Source organism: Muntiacus reevesi, chromosome 2 (genome assembly GCF_963930625.1).
Source record: "Muntiacus reevesi chromosome 2, mMunRee1.1, whole genome shotgun sequence".
NCBI lineage: Eukaryota > Metazoa > Chordata > Mammalia > Artiodactyla > Cervidae > Muntiacus > Muntiacus reevesi.
This window is the reverse complement of record NC_089250.1, coordinates 106,618,057-106,633,553: the sequence shown is the minus strand read 5'-3', so window position 1 is coordinate 106,633,553 and position 15,497 is coordinate 106,618,057. Positions and strand designations below refer to the sequence as shown.

General features: G+C 51.7%; 1 protein-coding gene across 2 annotated transcripts in view; it reads right to left on the bottom strand.

The window, feature by feature from the left end:
- The window catches only part of UNC5B (unc-5 netrin receptor B), an 88,801-nt gene that overhangs the window by 21,068 nt on the left and 52,236 nt on the right, over nucleotides 1-15,497 (bottom strand). For both annotated transcript variants that reach the window (XM_065922522.1, XM_065922523.1), the window contains exon 2: nucleotides 2,562-2,786. In XM_065922522.1, coding sequence (XP_065778594.1) covers nucleotides 2,562-2,786 — 225 coding nt within the window. The remainder of the gene's footprint in view (nucleotides 1-2,561; nucleotides 2,787-15,497) is intronic.

Genomic DNA, 15,497 nt, shown 5'->3' with positions numbered 1-15,497 from the left:
ACATCTTAGCACCACCTCTATGGTTATTTACTTAGTATTATTAGCCTGTTTTTTTTTTTTTTCTTTTTCTTTGTTTACTGAAAGATAATTTCTTTACAGAATTTTGTTCTTTTCTGTCAAATCTCTACATGAATCAGCCATAGGTATACATTTATCCCCTCCCTTTTGAACCTCCCTCCCATCTCCCACCCCATCCCACCCCTCTAGGTTGATACAGAGCTTCTGTTTGAGTTTGCTGAGCCACACAGCAAATTCCTTTGGGCTATCTATTTTACACATGGTAATGTAAGCTTCCATGTTACTCTTTCCATACATCTCACCCTCTCCTCCCCTCTCCCCATGTCCGTAAGTCTGTTCTCTGTCTGTTTCTCCACTGCTGCCCTGTAAATAAGTTCTTCAGTACCATTTTTCTAGATTCTGTTTATATGTATTGGAATACAATATTTATCTTTCTCTTTCTGACTCACTTCACTTTGTATAATAGGTTCTAGGTCATCCACCTCATCAGAACTGACTCAAATGCGTTCCTTTCTATGGCTGAGTAATATTCCATTGTGTATATGTACCACAACTTCTTTATCCATTCATCTGTTGATGGACATCTAGGTTGCTTCCATGTTCTAGCTGTTGTAAATAGTGCTGCAGTGAACAGTTGGATACATTTTTTTTTTTTCCAATTTTGGTTTCCTCAGATACATGCCTAGGAGTGGGATTGCTGGGTCATATGGTGTTTTTATTCTTAGTTTTTTAAGGAATCTCCGTACCGTCTTCCATAGTGGCTGTATCAATTTACATTCCCACCAATGGTGCAAGAGCATTCCCTTTTCTCCACACCCTCTCCAGCATTTGTTGTTTGTAGACTTTTTGATGATGGCAATTCTGACCGGTGTGAGGTGATATCCCATTGTAGTTTTGATTTGCATTTCTCTAATAATGAGAGATGTTGAGCATCTTTTCATGTGTTTGTTAGCCATCTGTATGTCTTCTTTGGAGAAATGTCTGTTTAGGTCTTTTTCCCACTTTTTGATTGGGTTGCTTTGAATGGGGCAATATAGAACTGCCCCATTGTATATTTTTGCCTCCTTTGTCGAAAATAAGGTACCCATAGGTGCATGGGTTCATTTCTGGGCTTTCTATCTTGTTCCATTGGTCTACATTTCTGTTTTTGTGCCAGTACCATACTGTCTTGATGACTATAGTTTTGCCTGTTTCCTCCTCATTGAGTTGTATGGGTTGCTTGTATATTTTGGAAATTAATCCTTTGTCAGCCGTTTCATTTGCTATTATTTTCTCCCATTCTGAGTGTTGCCGTTTCACCTTGTTTATAGCTTCCTTTGCTGTGCAAAAGCTTTTAAGTTTAACCAGGTCCCACGTGTTTACTTGTGTTTTTATTTCCAGTGTTCCATATTTCTGTTTTTGTGCCAGTATCGTACTGTCCTGACGACTGTAGTTGTCTATTTCCTCTTCACTTATTTGGACTTCTCTGTTCCTCATTTGTTCCTTCATTTGTGTAGTATTTCTCTGCCTCTTCATTATTTTTTTTTTAACTTCTTGTGTTTGAGGTCTCCTTTTCCCAGGCTTCAAGGTCGCATTCTTTCTTCCCTTTGGTTTCTGCCCTCCTAAGGTTGGTTCAGTGGTTTGTGTAAGCTTAGCACAGGGTGAGATTTGTGTTGGGTTTTTGTTTGTTTGTTTTTCCTCTGATGGGCAAGGCTGAGTGAGGTGGTAATCCTGTCTGCTGATGACTGGCTTTGTATTTTTGTTTTGTTTGTGGTTTAGCACCCTGGCATCCCGCACAGGGTGCTACTGGTGGTTGGTGATGCCTGGTCTTGTATTCAAGTGGTTTCCTTTGTGTGAGTTCTAACTGTTTGATACTCCCTAGGGTTAGTTCTCTGGTAGTCTAGGGTCTTGGAGTCAGTGCTCCCACTCCAAAGGCTCAGGGCTTGAGCTCCTTCTTAATTTTCTCTTCTTCTCCTCTTTTACTTCCTGCTACCCTTACCCAAGGACACCTGCACCACTGCACTTGCCAGGCCTCTCTGTGCCTATTTTTTTTTTTTTTAAAACCTAAACCAGTTAATTTCTATGAATGACATGTTGCATCATTATCATGAACAGAAAACAGTATCACTTCTCACAAACTCAGAGGACCTGGTCGAGAATTCTGGTTGGGGGCTGGGGGCAGGGCTGTGAGACAGGACCAGCTCCTCTTTCTCCACAGGGAGCAGAGCAGGTGCTGGGGAGAGGGGGAAAGAACCCTAGTGCTGGACTGGACCTGCTCTCTGAGGCAAGCAGAGGATGGAAAGAAACTGGAAAAGGGAGCAAGCACTCAGCAAGCGATGTGGTGCTGTTTCACCTGGTCACCCAAAGTCAGGCAGGGCGGGAGGCCGAGTCCTGGGAAGGCACTGATCCAGGGTGAACCCCAGAGGGGAACCAAGGCCCTGGGGGGACCATGGCCATGTGAGGGCTCCCAGGGAGCCAGTGTGGAGCCAGGTCCAGAGCCCTCTGGGCTCGGAGTGACAGGGGGTGCCGGGGGAGGGGGGGTGGGGGGGGTGGCGCGGGCTCACCGGTGGCCTCGTCCAGGCCCTCTTGGGTGACGTGGTCACTCTGGCTGACCCACTCGCCATTGCACTTGAAGTAGATCTGTGTGGCAGGGAAGGCACGGCAGCCCAGCTCCACGGGCTTGTTCTTCACGATGTAGGCGTCCTGCGGCTCCTGCAGGAAGTGGGGCAGCGTCTCTGCTGGCGCTGATGGGAAGGAGTCGGGGAGCTCTTCCCTGCCCGAGTCAGTGCCTGTAGAGAGTGGAGGGCTCTGTGAGGCCACGGGTGGGAGGTCCCAGGTCCCTTCCAACCCCTGGGGGCTGTGACAGAGAGAGGAGGTGGGGGGAGGCAGAAATGGGGGGAGGCAGAGGGGAGGGCAGCTGGAGGAGACCTGCCAGGACGCCCACTGTGACCTAGGCAAGGTCTGGCACTTCTGGGGCCTCAGTTTCTCCAATGTGCCCTGCTTTTAGGATTTTTTATTTTGAAGCCAGTCCCAGCTCTATGATGCTATACGAGTCTACTTCTTTACAGGTGGAGGAGGCAGGGGAGCCCAGGGAGATGAGGCAATCCATCAGGGCAAGGACACCCCTCTCCAGTCCTCCCCAGTATCCCCCTCACTGGCCTTCCAGGGCCTCCCTCCAGTTTCCCGTGGTGATGCCACAGCATGTGAAGAACTGGAAACAGGCCTGAGGCTGGAGTGCAAACCCGGCCAGCTCTGCCCCGAAGCCACAGCTGCCCTTTGCAGCCCCAGCCAGGCAGGCTGATGGACATGGGAAGACGAGCCAGGTCCCGCAGGGGTAAGGGGAGGGGTGAGGTGAGGTAGCAACACCAGGCTGGGCTCCCCAGCGCTCGTTCTCAGAGTGCCTCCTCTTCCCGGAAGTCCAGGGCAGGCAGCAACGTGGAGGGGCAGACCATGTTCCCTGCAGCCTCCCCCCAGCCCCTCCTCTCCTCTGGTCTGTGGCTCTGATCCACCCCCTTCTGCCAAATCCACACCCTTGGCCTATGGATGAGGACACGGGGAGGCTGGGAAGTCAGTGAGGCTGTGCCGGCAGCCATCTCCTCCCCGAAAGGGGCCAAATGGAAACCCTGGCCCTGCCTGCCTGCCTGGAAAGAACAGCACCTCGGGAGGTGAGACAAACAGGAAGGGAGAGGGGTCTGGCCACCACCAGCGTGGGGAGGGAGGAAAACCAGGCCGGGCCAGGCTACTGGTTTACAATCCACTTAGGAAAATTGACTTTCCAGTGCCAAGTGCCAAACAATCAGTTGGCTGGGGACAAGCGGTGGGGGGTTTGTCCTCCTCTGCTAACTGCTCCCGAGGAAACAGCGAATTAAGCTGCAAGGGTGTGTGTCTGCCTAGCCCCTCGCCATCCTGCCGCACGCCTGTCCCTATTCCAGCGCTCCAGTCCCTCAAGTGCAGCTGGGGTCCCAGAAGGCCAAGGGTGGGACACACTCTAGGGAGTCCCCCTATGGGCAGAGGTGCCAAAGGGACACCTAGTTCTTCAAGAACAGAATGAACAACATTTGCCCAACATGTCTAAGCCACGTCATCTCCTGGAGGACCATGAGCTCCTGCTACGATGTGGGCTCTGAGAAAATGCACAGGTTGTCACTGGCTCTCAGCTTTGGGCCCTGGGGTGTGTGTGCATAGTCTGGGGGAGTGAAGGGGAAGTCAGCAAAGAGGAGGAGGAATCCAGCTCCATCTGGCATGTTCTGTGTGACCCAAGGAGAGCCCGTATTACTCTGTCTCATTACTCCGACCTCATTACTCTGTCTCTGAAGTGAACAGACAAATGAACACACTTCCTCTCTCTGGGCTCTTTTGAGGATCATGCGAGATTAATGTGCATGAGGGCCTAGACCTAGGAGAGGTCTAGAACCAGTACAAGTTGCTGCATCAAAATAGCAATGAATGCTTCCCTGGAATTAGCTGCTATGTTTTCAGTTACCCAGTTAACTAACCAAATTCTTGCAACAACTTCGTAAGGTATGATATATTGGTCCCCAGTTTATTGATAAGGGAAGATGAGGTTCAGAGCAGTTAAGCAACCTGCCCAAGGTCACACAGCTAGTGAGAGGCAGAGCCAAGGTTTGAACCCAGGAAATCAGACTTCAGTGTTTGGGATGCTGCCTATCCCAAACAGGACTCCACACTGCCTATCCCTGGAGTAGCTTCATAACACTGTGAGTGTCCCCGCACCTGAGAATCCTAACAGACCCTGACACTGGCCAGGTCTCTACAATTATGGCGCTTTCTCACAGAAAGACTGGACTTCTCCGGTGGCTTAGTGGTAAAGAATCCACCTGCAATGCAGAGTCACAGGTTTGATGTCCAGGTTAGGAAGATCCCTTGGAGGAAGGCATGGCAACCCATTCCAGTATTCTTGCCTGGAGAAACTCATGGACAGAGGAGCCTTGTGGGCTACAGTCCATAAGGTCGCACAGAGTCGGATGCAACTGGGCATGCACACATGCACACCAAAGGGCTAGCAAGGCGAGGAGCTGTTTTTCTTGTTTCAAAGCTGGGGAAATTGAAATCCATCCAAACTAATGCATGGTCACTGGTTAGTGGGCATCTATACTGTGGATTCAGGGCTCCCCGACACCTGCTTCCCTCTGCCAGACAGTTACCTTCTCTGTAGGTAACTGGCAGTCTAGGGTCTAGGAGTGTGGGCAGTTGATGATGGGATGACACAGTGCCTGGGGAGCTGGACATTGTGGCCTGAGAGCTGCTCACTGTGGCCCTCCCGCCAGGTCAGGTAGTTCCAGGGAGAGCAGGGAGGAGCCGAGAGGACTCTACACCCACCTCCCGCCACAGCATCCTGCATCAGTCTTGGGACTGAGGAGTGTAGGACAGGGCTCAGGCTTCAGACCCAGACACCCCTGGGTCTCAGCCAGTCCTTACTGGCCTCAGGCGCCTCATCTGTGAAATGCGGGGAACAGGCCTCCCTCTGGGGATGGTGGCCACAAGGGCAGCTCATGGGTGCAGCTACAGACTTGTCCTACCTTCTAACCATGCAGCCCCCAGCCTCCAGGGGACAGCACCCTGGCTCTATGTGGCACTTGCGGGGTGCATTTATGACTTTGTTTTATAACCCTAATGCAGCTCATTTATAAAGCAGGTGCAGACTCGACTGAGGAAAGTAAACATGAGAGGTCCATTAGCGCAGCAGGCCTGAGTCTGGCGGCCCCGGGGCCCCCGCCCTGCCTGCCCCGCCCCTCCTCTCAACCCTGGCTCAAAGGCTCCGCTCTATCTCGGCAGGAGGATGCCTGACTCTTCTCATCACTGCCTCCCCGTCATTCAGGGCAGTGCCAGTGGCTCTCGATGCAGCCACTGCCCACGTGTCACGGTCCCTAGCCCCCAGGCATCCTGCAGGAGACAGCGAGAAGAACCAAGGGCCCCATCAGCAGACTAGGTGCTGGCCGGCACACAGTAGGTGCTCGGTGAACACAAATGAGAGGTGTGTGGGGGGTGCTGCCAGCCCCGGGTAGCGGTTGAGTTGGGCCCCAGTCCTGACCAGTGGATACATCTCCTCCTCCTTGGCCCTGGCTTGGGCCAAGGGCTTGTTGGCCCTTAGTGGCTGAGGAAGGCTCCTCAGGGGTCCTGGGGAGGGCCGCCTGAGCCTGCCGCTCTAGCTTAGAGGGAAAAGAAGAATAAAGTCTCGGAGCTCCTGGCTGCTTCCTTGACCAAAGGCTTTTAGAAGGTATTTTCAATTAACTCACTGAGCCCCTCAACAGTCCTAGACAGAACTTCCCAAACGTTTTTGGTCTTCAGTGTTTTGGTCATTTTTACCCAGTAATTTTACCCCAAAGCCAAAAGAAATTCCTAATGGTTCTGTTTATTAAGTAGTTAAATCCAACCAGCTTACGTATCTGTGTGCGGGTGTGATCTCCTAATAACTTAGTAGCATTGGCAGGCGGATTCTCTACCACTACTGCCACCTGAGAAGCCTATTAGAAAAAATAATACTCATAAATTAAAAGAAAAAATAATATTAGTATTCCATTTCTAAATAGCCACACTGACTTATAATGAGGATGTATGTGTGCCTGTTGGACACAGCACAATACCCCAAATCTTAGAGTCATAACGGACACTGTTACCTCATAGTTTGCCTTGGGGTACTCCCAAATGCCAAAATTCCCAGCTTTGCAAAGGCAAGGTGCCATGTAAAGGAAAGAAGTGTGATGTGATGCTAAAATTGTAAGCTATCTTGAGCTAGTAGTTGTTGCAGTATCTGGCAGCTGTCCAGTATCACTGTGTTTCTTTGAAGATTAAAAATAGCCCACAGTACCCCTGTGAATTTGCTATAGCATCCTAAGGTGCCTAAGCACACAATTTGAGAACCATATCCTTCTGGTAACTACATCTCTATCAGATAGGTACCATTATTATCCCCATACTACAGATGAGGAAACTGAGACCAAGAGAATTTATAAGTAGCTGGCACAGGGCTATAAGACTATATAGCAGAGTTGGGAAGCACATTCAGGCAGCTGGATACCTGAATCTGACTTCTACACTGGGAACTGGCATTTATGTCCATTATTTGGGGGATGGTGCAAATAGTTTGCCTAGGTGAGCATTATCCTCCCGTGTTACAGATGAAGACATGGGGCATCAAGGTACTTGCCTGAGTCACCTGGTCGGTGGGAGGAAGCCACTTCTGCAGGCTCAGAACTATAGCCCTTGGTCACAATCTCCCTGGCTTCACCTCTGCTCTCCCCACTGCCCCATCATCACAGGGGAGAATATAGTACCTTTAAGAGGAGGTCCCTGAGGAGAAGGCTTTGCCACTGCCAGGCCAGATCTGGATTTCCTCCTGGTGGGAAAACGACTCACATAAAGTGTAGTTTTCCAATGGCAGAATGCATTTGAACCTACAGTTGCAAAAATGCAACCTGCCTTTACAGCTGCATCCACAAACGGCCCAGCTAATCCAAAATGAAGATGTAACCAAAGACAGTCAAACACAGGAAAAGAAAAACCACTGCAGCCAGGAGCCCTGGGTTTGCACCCCAGCTGGGGACTGGCACAGCCATGTGGCCTTCCTCTCAGGCCTCAGGAACCCCATCTGTAAAATCAGGAAGTTGGTTGAGTCAACTTCCTGAGCAGCACTCTGGTTCCCACATTTTGATATTTGAAGATGGTCTGATGGGGAATCTGTTAATAGAGGACACGGCCCTGTTGGATAAAGTTTTTCTCATGAAGCACATTTGCTTAAAGTGGGGTCAACTTTCTTGCCGTTATTCCGGCTCAAAGACCCAGCACCTTCCGGGGCCTTAAGGCACAATGTTGTGGGGAGGCCGGGGAGGGAGGAGGAGGAACTATTTGTTGGTGGTGGGTACCATTCAAACCCTCACTTCTCATTTACCTATTCCTGCCTGTATGGGATCTCCTGTCAGTTAATCTCACTTGGATGCACAGGGATAGAGGTTACTCTAAGGGCTGTCTTGTACAACACCCACCCCGCCCCCATCAATTCTGTATCCAACCTTGACTCACATACCTCCAGGGACGGAGACCTCACCACTGCCTTTCTCAGCCAGGTTCTCCTTTAGACAGATCTAACAGAAAAGCCTTCCTTACTTTCACCTGAAATTTGCTGTCAGAGGTTCCAGCCATCGCTATAATTTCAACTTCTGAGGTCACGCAAAACAGTGCATGTCCTCTTCCCCATGATGGCGTCCCAGCCTCTGCCTACTTGCCCTAGCCTTCTTGTCTTTCTCTCAAATATTCACAAGGCACCATGCTGCATGCCCTCGTTACCAATCTGGCTTCTTCGTGGGCAAGTTCCATTTTGCTCACAATCCGCTTAAAACGTAGGGAGAGGAGGTGATGAGGATGGGGGTCTGGTGGCACCTTCTTGCTTTAGGCAGCTCGAAGGTTCCTTGGTAGAAGTGGATGGCTGCTTCTAGAAAGCAGGGAGCATGTCACACTGTTCTTGGTGTCCCCCATGATGTCCAGGACAGGGTACCCATGCCTGGGAGGGGAGTGGAGTTTGCAGGACACAGGAGTCTAAGCTTGGTCTCTGCCTGCCAGCAGGATCCATGCCAGGCTGCATGCTCCTTCCCAGGGCTGGGCTTGGGCAGTGCCCAGAGTGGATTTTCTGGCAAGTGGAAGGTCTGATGAGGTGGAAGTCAAGGCTGTGGGCTTATTTAAGAATAAGAATCTAAGCCACTAGAATAAACAGAGTCCAGGGGCCTTAAAGATGAAGGAAGTCACTTTAGGACAAAGGTAAATTAAAGACCCTAAGGCTGGAAAAGATTGAGGGCAGGAGGAGAAGAAGGTGACAGAGGATGAGATGGTTGGATGGCATCACTGACTCAATGGACATGAGTTTGAGCACATTCCAGGAGATAGTGAAGGACAGGGAGGCCTAGGATGCTGCAGTCCATGGGGTCACAAAGTGTCAGACGTGACTTAGTGACTGAACAATAACAAAGAAACTGTATTTACCAGAGCTACGCCTGAGAGGAGGGGGGAAGGGACTTAAACTACAGTGTCCAGACATCCCTGGATGGGAGACTGCCACCAGTTGCTAGGGGAGACCAGAGGGGTTGCGCTTCCCTTATGGTGATCCTGAGCATGGGGTACAGCTTGGATGGGCACATGGCAGAATGGGCTGGCCTGACAGCCAGCAGACCAGTTCAAACACTCACTCTGCCTCAGTTTCTCCATCTATGAGAAAGGGACTAACAAGTACTGCCCTGTCAGTTCTGAGGTGTGGTGGTGAAGGTCAGCTTAGCATACAGATGCAAATATGCTCTATTAACTGGGAAGAGCTCATGCCAGCCACATGAAGAAGTGCCAGGCAGCAATGATTCTCCAGCTGAGCCCTGTATGGGGAGTCCTGAAACGTGTTCTACCAGCTCAGAGAGGGGAAGTGACCAATGCCACATCACACAGCAAATTAACAGCCAAGCTGGACCAGAGCCCCATTTCTGATTCAGTGCTGAGGGAGACAGTACAGGATGGCATGACTATGGGTGAAAGTTTGGGTTCTGTATGTCCCATGCCTGGGATGGAAACTATGTCCATCTTAGCCAGGTCCATCCCTGCCCAATAGGACAGAGACCTCAGAGGCTGCAGTGATTTAGTATAGAGGGCCTTGATGCCTCCGCTCCCTGGTTTTTGTCCCCATATGGGTGACAAAGTCTGGCTTGGGTCCCTCAGACTCGAGTGCAGCGGACAGGCATCAGTAGCTGAGCAGGGCTGGCTGGTGCGGGATGGTGGCCACAATGCGGGGCAGGACTGGGAAGGGAGAACGGGGGGCAGGCGGGAGGTGAGGGAGAGAGAATCACTCCATGCTGGGCACATTTATCATCAGCAATCAGTCTTTCTCTAGCCCCTGGACACTGGCTAATTCTCGCCAGACTTGACCTCCCACTGCATGGAAAATCTCTTCCATTCAGTGCGAGGTGGATGCGCTCAGTGGGGTGTGGGGAGAGTTGTGGGGGGAGAGAAGCCCGCTTATTATTATGTTTTAAAACACACAAACCCCACATGCAAGGACCCTCCCTGGACACAAAGCCCTTCTTCCATCTGGCCCTGGCCTCTGGCGGCTGTGGGGTTCAGGCTGGGGCTCCCCTCAGAGGTGGCTACAATGGCTGTTACTGATGACGGATGGGGGCTGGTGGGCTTGGGGGGCGCCAAGTTCTTCCTAACAAAGGAGGCCGCTTGCACAATCCTTTTCCCATACCCTCTGCAGACCTGCCCGTGCCCATGACATCATTTCCTCTGCTGGCTACATGAAATAGCCTCACCAAGATGGCCAGTTGGGGCAGGAGCCTGCATCCTAAAGGGGTGTCTGGCTGATCCTGAGAAATCTTTCCCCTGGAAGGACTTGGGGCAAGCGAAGGATCTCATGGGAGGCTGAGGACAAGCCCCAGGGCAGGCGCAGAGTCCTGGCATGAAGCCTATGGCCACACAGCTTATGAAACAGAGAGAGGACACTTCAGCTCCCGGGTCGCTGGTCTGCCCCAGACTCTCAGTGGTACCTGGGAAGCTGTACTCCACACCTATGGGCCCAGAACCCCTCCCCTCCCCCAGACCCTTCCTCTGGCTCCTGGGCTCCCCTGGCCTGGACCTTGGTCCCTCTACGGCTAATTTTCAGTTCCCCTTCCAAGTCCTAGTCCCTCTGCCTAGAAGTCTGGGCCCTGAGCAGGGGGCATTCTGCTTCCACTTCCTCTCTTAGACAAGGAATGCAAAACCCTCTCATCCATCACCCTCCAGATAATAACCACTTATTCAGTACACAATGGGATAATAAACATCATCAATACAATAATCCTGTGAAGCAGGCATTCCATGTCACAGAGGAAACTGAGGCTCATCACTTCTTATCACTGAGAAGTGAAAAGGCAAGCTCAGGCTCTCAGCCTCCAAGAAACAAAGTTCTTCCCATTAAGTCACAGGCCTCCTCTGGCTGACAATACCCCCTGAGGGATATCCTTGGGCAGCAGCTGAGTCCACGAGCTTGCTGGAAGGGAAGAGAGCCTCAACGTCCTAACTCCAGCACTTGGCCCCCTTTCCTGTCTGGGCCCGACAAGTTTTGGACTTGTATGGGGTGCCCCAAGCAGAGATTTAGCCTTGCCTGGGAAGGGACTGCTGGTAGCCTGGTACCACCCCCCAGGATATCACTCAGACACACATGCTCACACCGGCAGAACCACCCATGCCTCGCCCAAACATCTCCCATGGATATCCAGAGAGCCCCAGCCAGGCTGGGACCGTGGCTCCTCTCTCTGGGCTGCTGACATCTACTTTAAGGCAATGGCAGTGACTTTGGCCTGGGAGGAACCTCCTATTTTATTTGGTCATCACTCCCCCATCCAGAGTTAGATGGAGTGAGTTGCAATACCAGATTCCACCAAACACCCAATAGCTTGGGTCCCACGTAGGGAGTCTTCTCTCTCTCCGGGATGGATATGTACACACTGCTATATTTTAAATGGGCAACCAACAAGGACCTACTGTATAGCACAGGGAGTTCTACTCCATGTTATGCGGCAGCCTGGATAGGAAGGGGGTCTAGGGGAGAATGGATATGTGTATGGCAAAGTCCCTTCACTGTTCATCTGAAACCATCACGTTGTTAATCGGCTATATCCCAACACAAAATAAAGTTTGGTTTCTTAAAAAAAAAAACAACAAAGATTTGCTTCAAACTGCATGACCAACCTCCTACAGTCTTCAAGCCCACATCTTCCAGCCCAGACCCCACCTCACTGTGTTCCCCTTCTTCCCCTCTTGCTCCCTCGAATCCACTCTCCTCACAACAGCTGGGGTAATCTTACAAAATGCAAATAGATCTCTCCCCCTGCTCACACCCTCCAATGGCTTCCATTTGCACCTGGAATGAAGTCTGAACCCCTACCGAACCCCCAGACTTCAAAGGTTCCAGGCCACCCAAGGGTGCTTCCTGCCATTGAACATGCCTGGTTTCCTCTCACGTCAGGACCTTTGACGCTCTCTCCTTCCGAAAAGCACCCCTCCCCGCCTGTCTCCTGATATTCCTGTGGCTGACTCCTGCCACTGACATCTCAGTTCAAGTGCCACCTGCCACCTCCCCAGTGAGGCCCTCCCTGATCACCCAGTGTAAATTCATTCTCTATCCTCCCTGATGCTATCTCCACATGGTCCTGTTTGTTTGTTTTTCTTGACAGTATTCATCTCTCTCTGGAATTACCTTCTCTGTGTATTTGATTGTTTGTCTGTCTGGACAGGTCTACTCTCTGAAAGGCAAGCTTCTTGAGAGCCTGGAAATCCTGTTTGCTTGTTTAGCTGGGTTCACTGATGATACAAGATTTTCTCCAGCTACGCTGCCCAGCCTCTCCAGAGATACCTTAGCTGGCAGGTGGGGGTGGAAGGGAGCAGCCAGAGGTGGTGGACACAGGCTGGGCTCACCTGGGCCATGGGAGCCAGTGCCTCTGGAAACTCCATCCTGTAAGATGCCACCATCTGATAGAACCTCAGAGACCACCTACGTACTGTTCTCTAGGACAGAAACCAGAGGGGGCATGTGCTAGTCTTAGATCACACGGCGTCTGAGCGGCAGAACTAGTTAAAGAAACTGGGCTCTAGATTTCTGAGGGAGTGAGGACTCTTTTTTAAAAATGCCCTTTTTTCCCCTGATGAAAGTACTTTTCTTGGCCTTTTCTGACTACAATTTAGGAAAAAATGATGATGAAGATAAAATCACCCATTCCCAGCTCCAACTGAGCAGAATTAACACTGGACATTGGTCCTAACATTCTTAGATGTGCCCATGTTTTATGACCTAAAGGGTCTCACCATACACAGTCTGTATCCTACACTTTCTTTCAAGGCTGTTAACTGAAGACTTTTAAACCTTTTAAACAAGCACAGTGCACCAGGCATCCCTCTCTCCCTCTTCCAGTCACATACATCACATGGGGTGCTTGCCAGCTGGGCTGACTGCCCCTGTGCGGCATTCCAGGTGGCTGGAGGAGCCGCAGGATGCAGACCTGGTGCAGGCAGCCGCTGGACAGTTGACATCAGGATCTCTTTGTATGCTTGGGCGCTGGGAAGAAAGACGACAGTATTCTGTACCCATGTCCCAGAAAAGTCAAAACGCCCAGGCGTATAGCCTCTGGCCCTGGGGCTGCCTGATGGGTTATGTCCACGTTGCACTTCCAGGCAAAGTGTCCCCATGCCACCCTGGAAAGCTGAGAGTCGGGACTGTTCTTGGAGTACCCCAAGGCACAAAGTTCCCCTGCCTTCCCAGCATCTTTCTCTAGGCTGCCAAAACATTGCCAAGTGGAAAAACTGTGGAACTGTTGCCCACTGCTGTCAGCACCATCACCACGCCTGGCCAGACCCCGCCCCAGGGCTGGCTGCGGGCACCTGGGCGGTACTGGGAGGTGGCTCAGACCCCTGGGCTGTGGGGCCCTTAGGACTTCCAAGGGCTTGGAAGTCCAAGCTCTTCACTTCCAGAAGGTGGGCCTGAGGCCAGAGGGGAGCTATGGCTTGTCCCAGTGCCAAAGGCCGGTCAGTGGCTGTAGCACCACTGGTACGTCGGCATCACACTGGCATAAAGAGAACTGCAACCAGGAGAGACAAAGAGGGTTGCCTGGATTCTGGCCTTTGTCAGCCTGTGAGATGGGGTGTTGGACAAGCCAGGAGAGGTGAAGAGAGAGGTAGGGATGGAGTCACAGTGAGAGGGACAGAGAGAGAGAAGTTTGAGAGCACCCAGCAGTTGGGGATGGGGGGGGGATAGGAGAGGCTGTGTGGGAGCTTCTTGTACTTTTCTGAACCTGGAATCCACTTGGGCTCCTACTTGGGCCCCAGGGGGAAGGGAAGAAGGTGGCCACCCATCTCCAGCCTTCCACCACACTCTGCTCTGCCTCTTCCACAAGGCTGGCAGTGAGCTAAGGCTCCACGGGCCCCAGGGAAGGCAGCCCTTACAGACTAGGCTCCTGGGAATTCCCTGTGGACCAGAGGTGGGGAGCTTCTGGTCTCAGGTCACACAGAGGGTTGAAAGCAAAGCTAGGACTGGAATGTGGGTATCCGGGCACTCAGCCAAAAGCTATTGCCCTGGCCTCTCTCTAGCCCTGAGCTCAGGTGAGCAGCTGAGCTGTCAGGGGTGAAGATGTGGGAAGACCAGTGGCACTGGCCCAGAGGAAGGCCTAGATGGCCATGCCGGTGCACTTTGAGGCAGGCAGGGACTCACCTCCATTCTTCCATTCATTCATCAAATATTTCCTGAGTGCTTCCCCTCCATCATGCCTATAGCAGGGTCTGGAGAGCAATGACCAAGCTTCACCTCCGCCAACAGGAAGCTCACAACAAACGGTCAAGGTTAGGGACCCAGACACCCTGCCTCTCAGGCTCGTGCTCAGTCCACTTCCAGCCTAGCCCTACAGTCACATGATGGTCCTTCTGCCTGCTGACCCACTATCAGTGTAGAAGTAAATCTACAGCTTTGCCTGAAGCTCTCCTTCTCTGTCAAGGAGTCAGTCCACGTCCTCCAGGAAGTAGGCTTTGACTACTTCTGCCTTGATGACTATAGGGATTTCTCATCCTCCAGGCTCCTAAAATCCTTCGTATTTCTTGGCTAAAGCACACGGGTGTTTCCACTGGCTCATGAGGTGACATTGGGCAAACCACTTCCCTCTGGACCATAATCTCTCCTTCTGGGAAATGGGGCCACTTTGACTTGCTTTACCCTCCAGGGTTGTTGAGAACATCAAGGTCAGAAGTGTGACACTGTTTTGCCAGCTGGGCTGCCGTGTGTGTTTGCTAATTTTTATGGCTTCTTTGTGCAGTGAGAAACAATACGCATACCTTCTCAGGGCTGGCAGGGGCACTGGCTGACACCTTGAACAACAGCTCCAGGGTCTTCCTCTACCTTCCAGGTGCTGGCCAGGTGTCCCACTCCCCACCCCCTACATTGCTTGTACTCCCAGCTGCTGCCCAGCCCACTCTGTGATGACATGGAGCTGCAAAAGGCTGATGCAAGCTGGAAGGAGGGAATGAAACAGACTTGAGTGGGGCGGATAGAGCTCCACCCCCAGCCCCGTGGGACGCTGGGCCCGGCCCCTGCCTGCTTGTTTGCACCTGCTGATGTAATTGCTGGGCCTCCTTGGCTCAGGGCTCGGCCTGCTCACTTTGGCTTTCGGAGCCAGAGGAAGGGTGTGAGGTTACAGCTGTGTGCACCACGAAATGGCCCTTCTTTAGGGAGGGGTGGCTGCGCCCCAGAGAGGGGAGGGGAAGGACAGAGCTAGAAGAACAGCATGAAAAAGAGCATGGTTCAGAGGTAAGCAGGATCTGGGTCAACCCAGCTGTGTTACTGTGTCACTTCAAGGGAGGGAGGGGTCCCATGTCTCTGAGCCTGGATAGGCACTCAACTTGTCACTCTTTTCCAGGGATGTCTCAAGGGTGATGAAGAAGTCTGAGAGGGGAAAAGAGAAAGGATGGAAGTATGGCTTGTGGAATGAAAA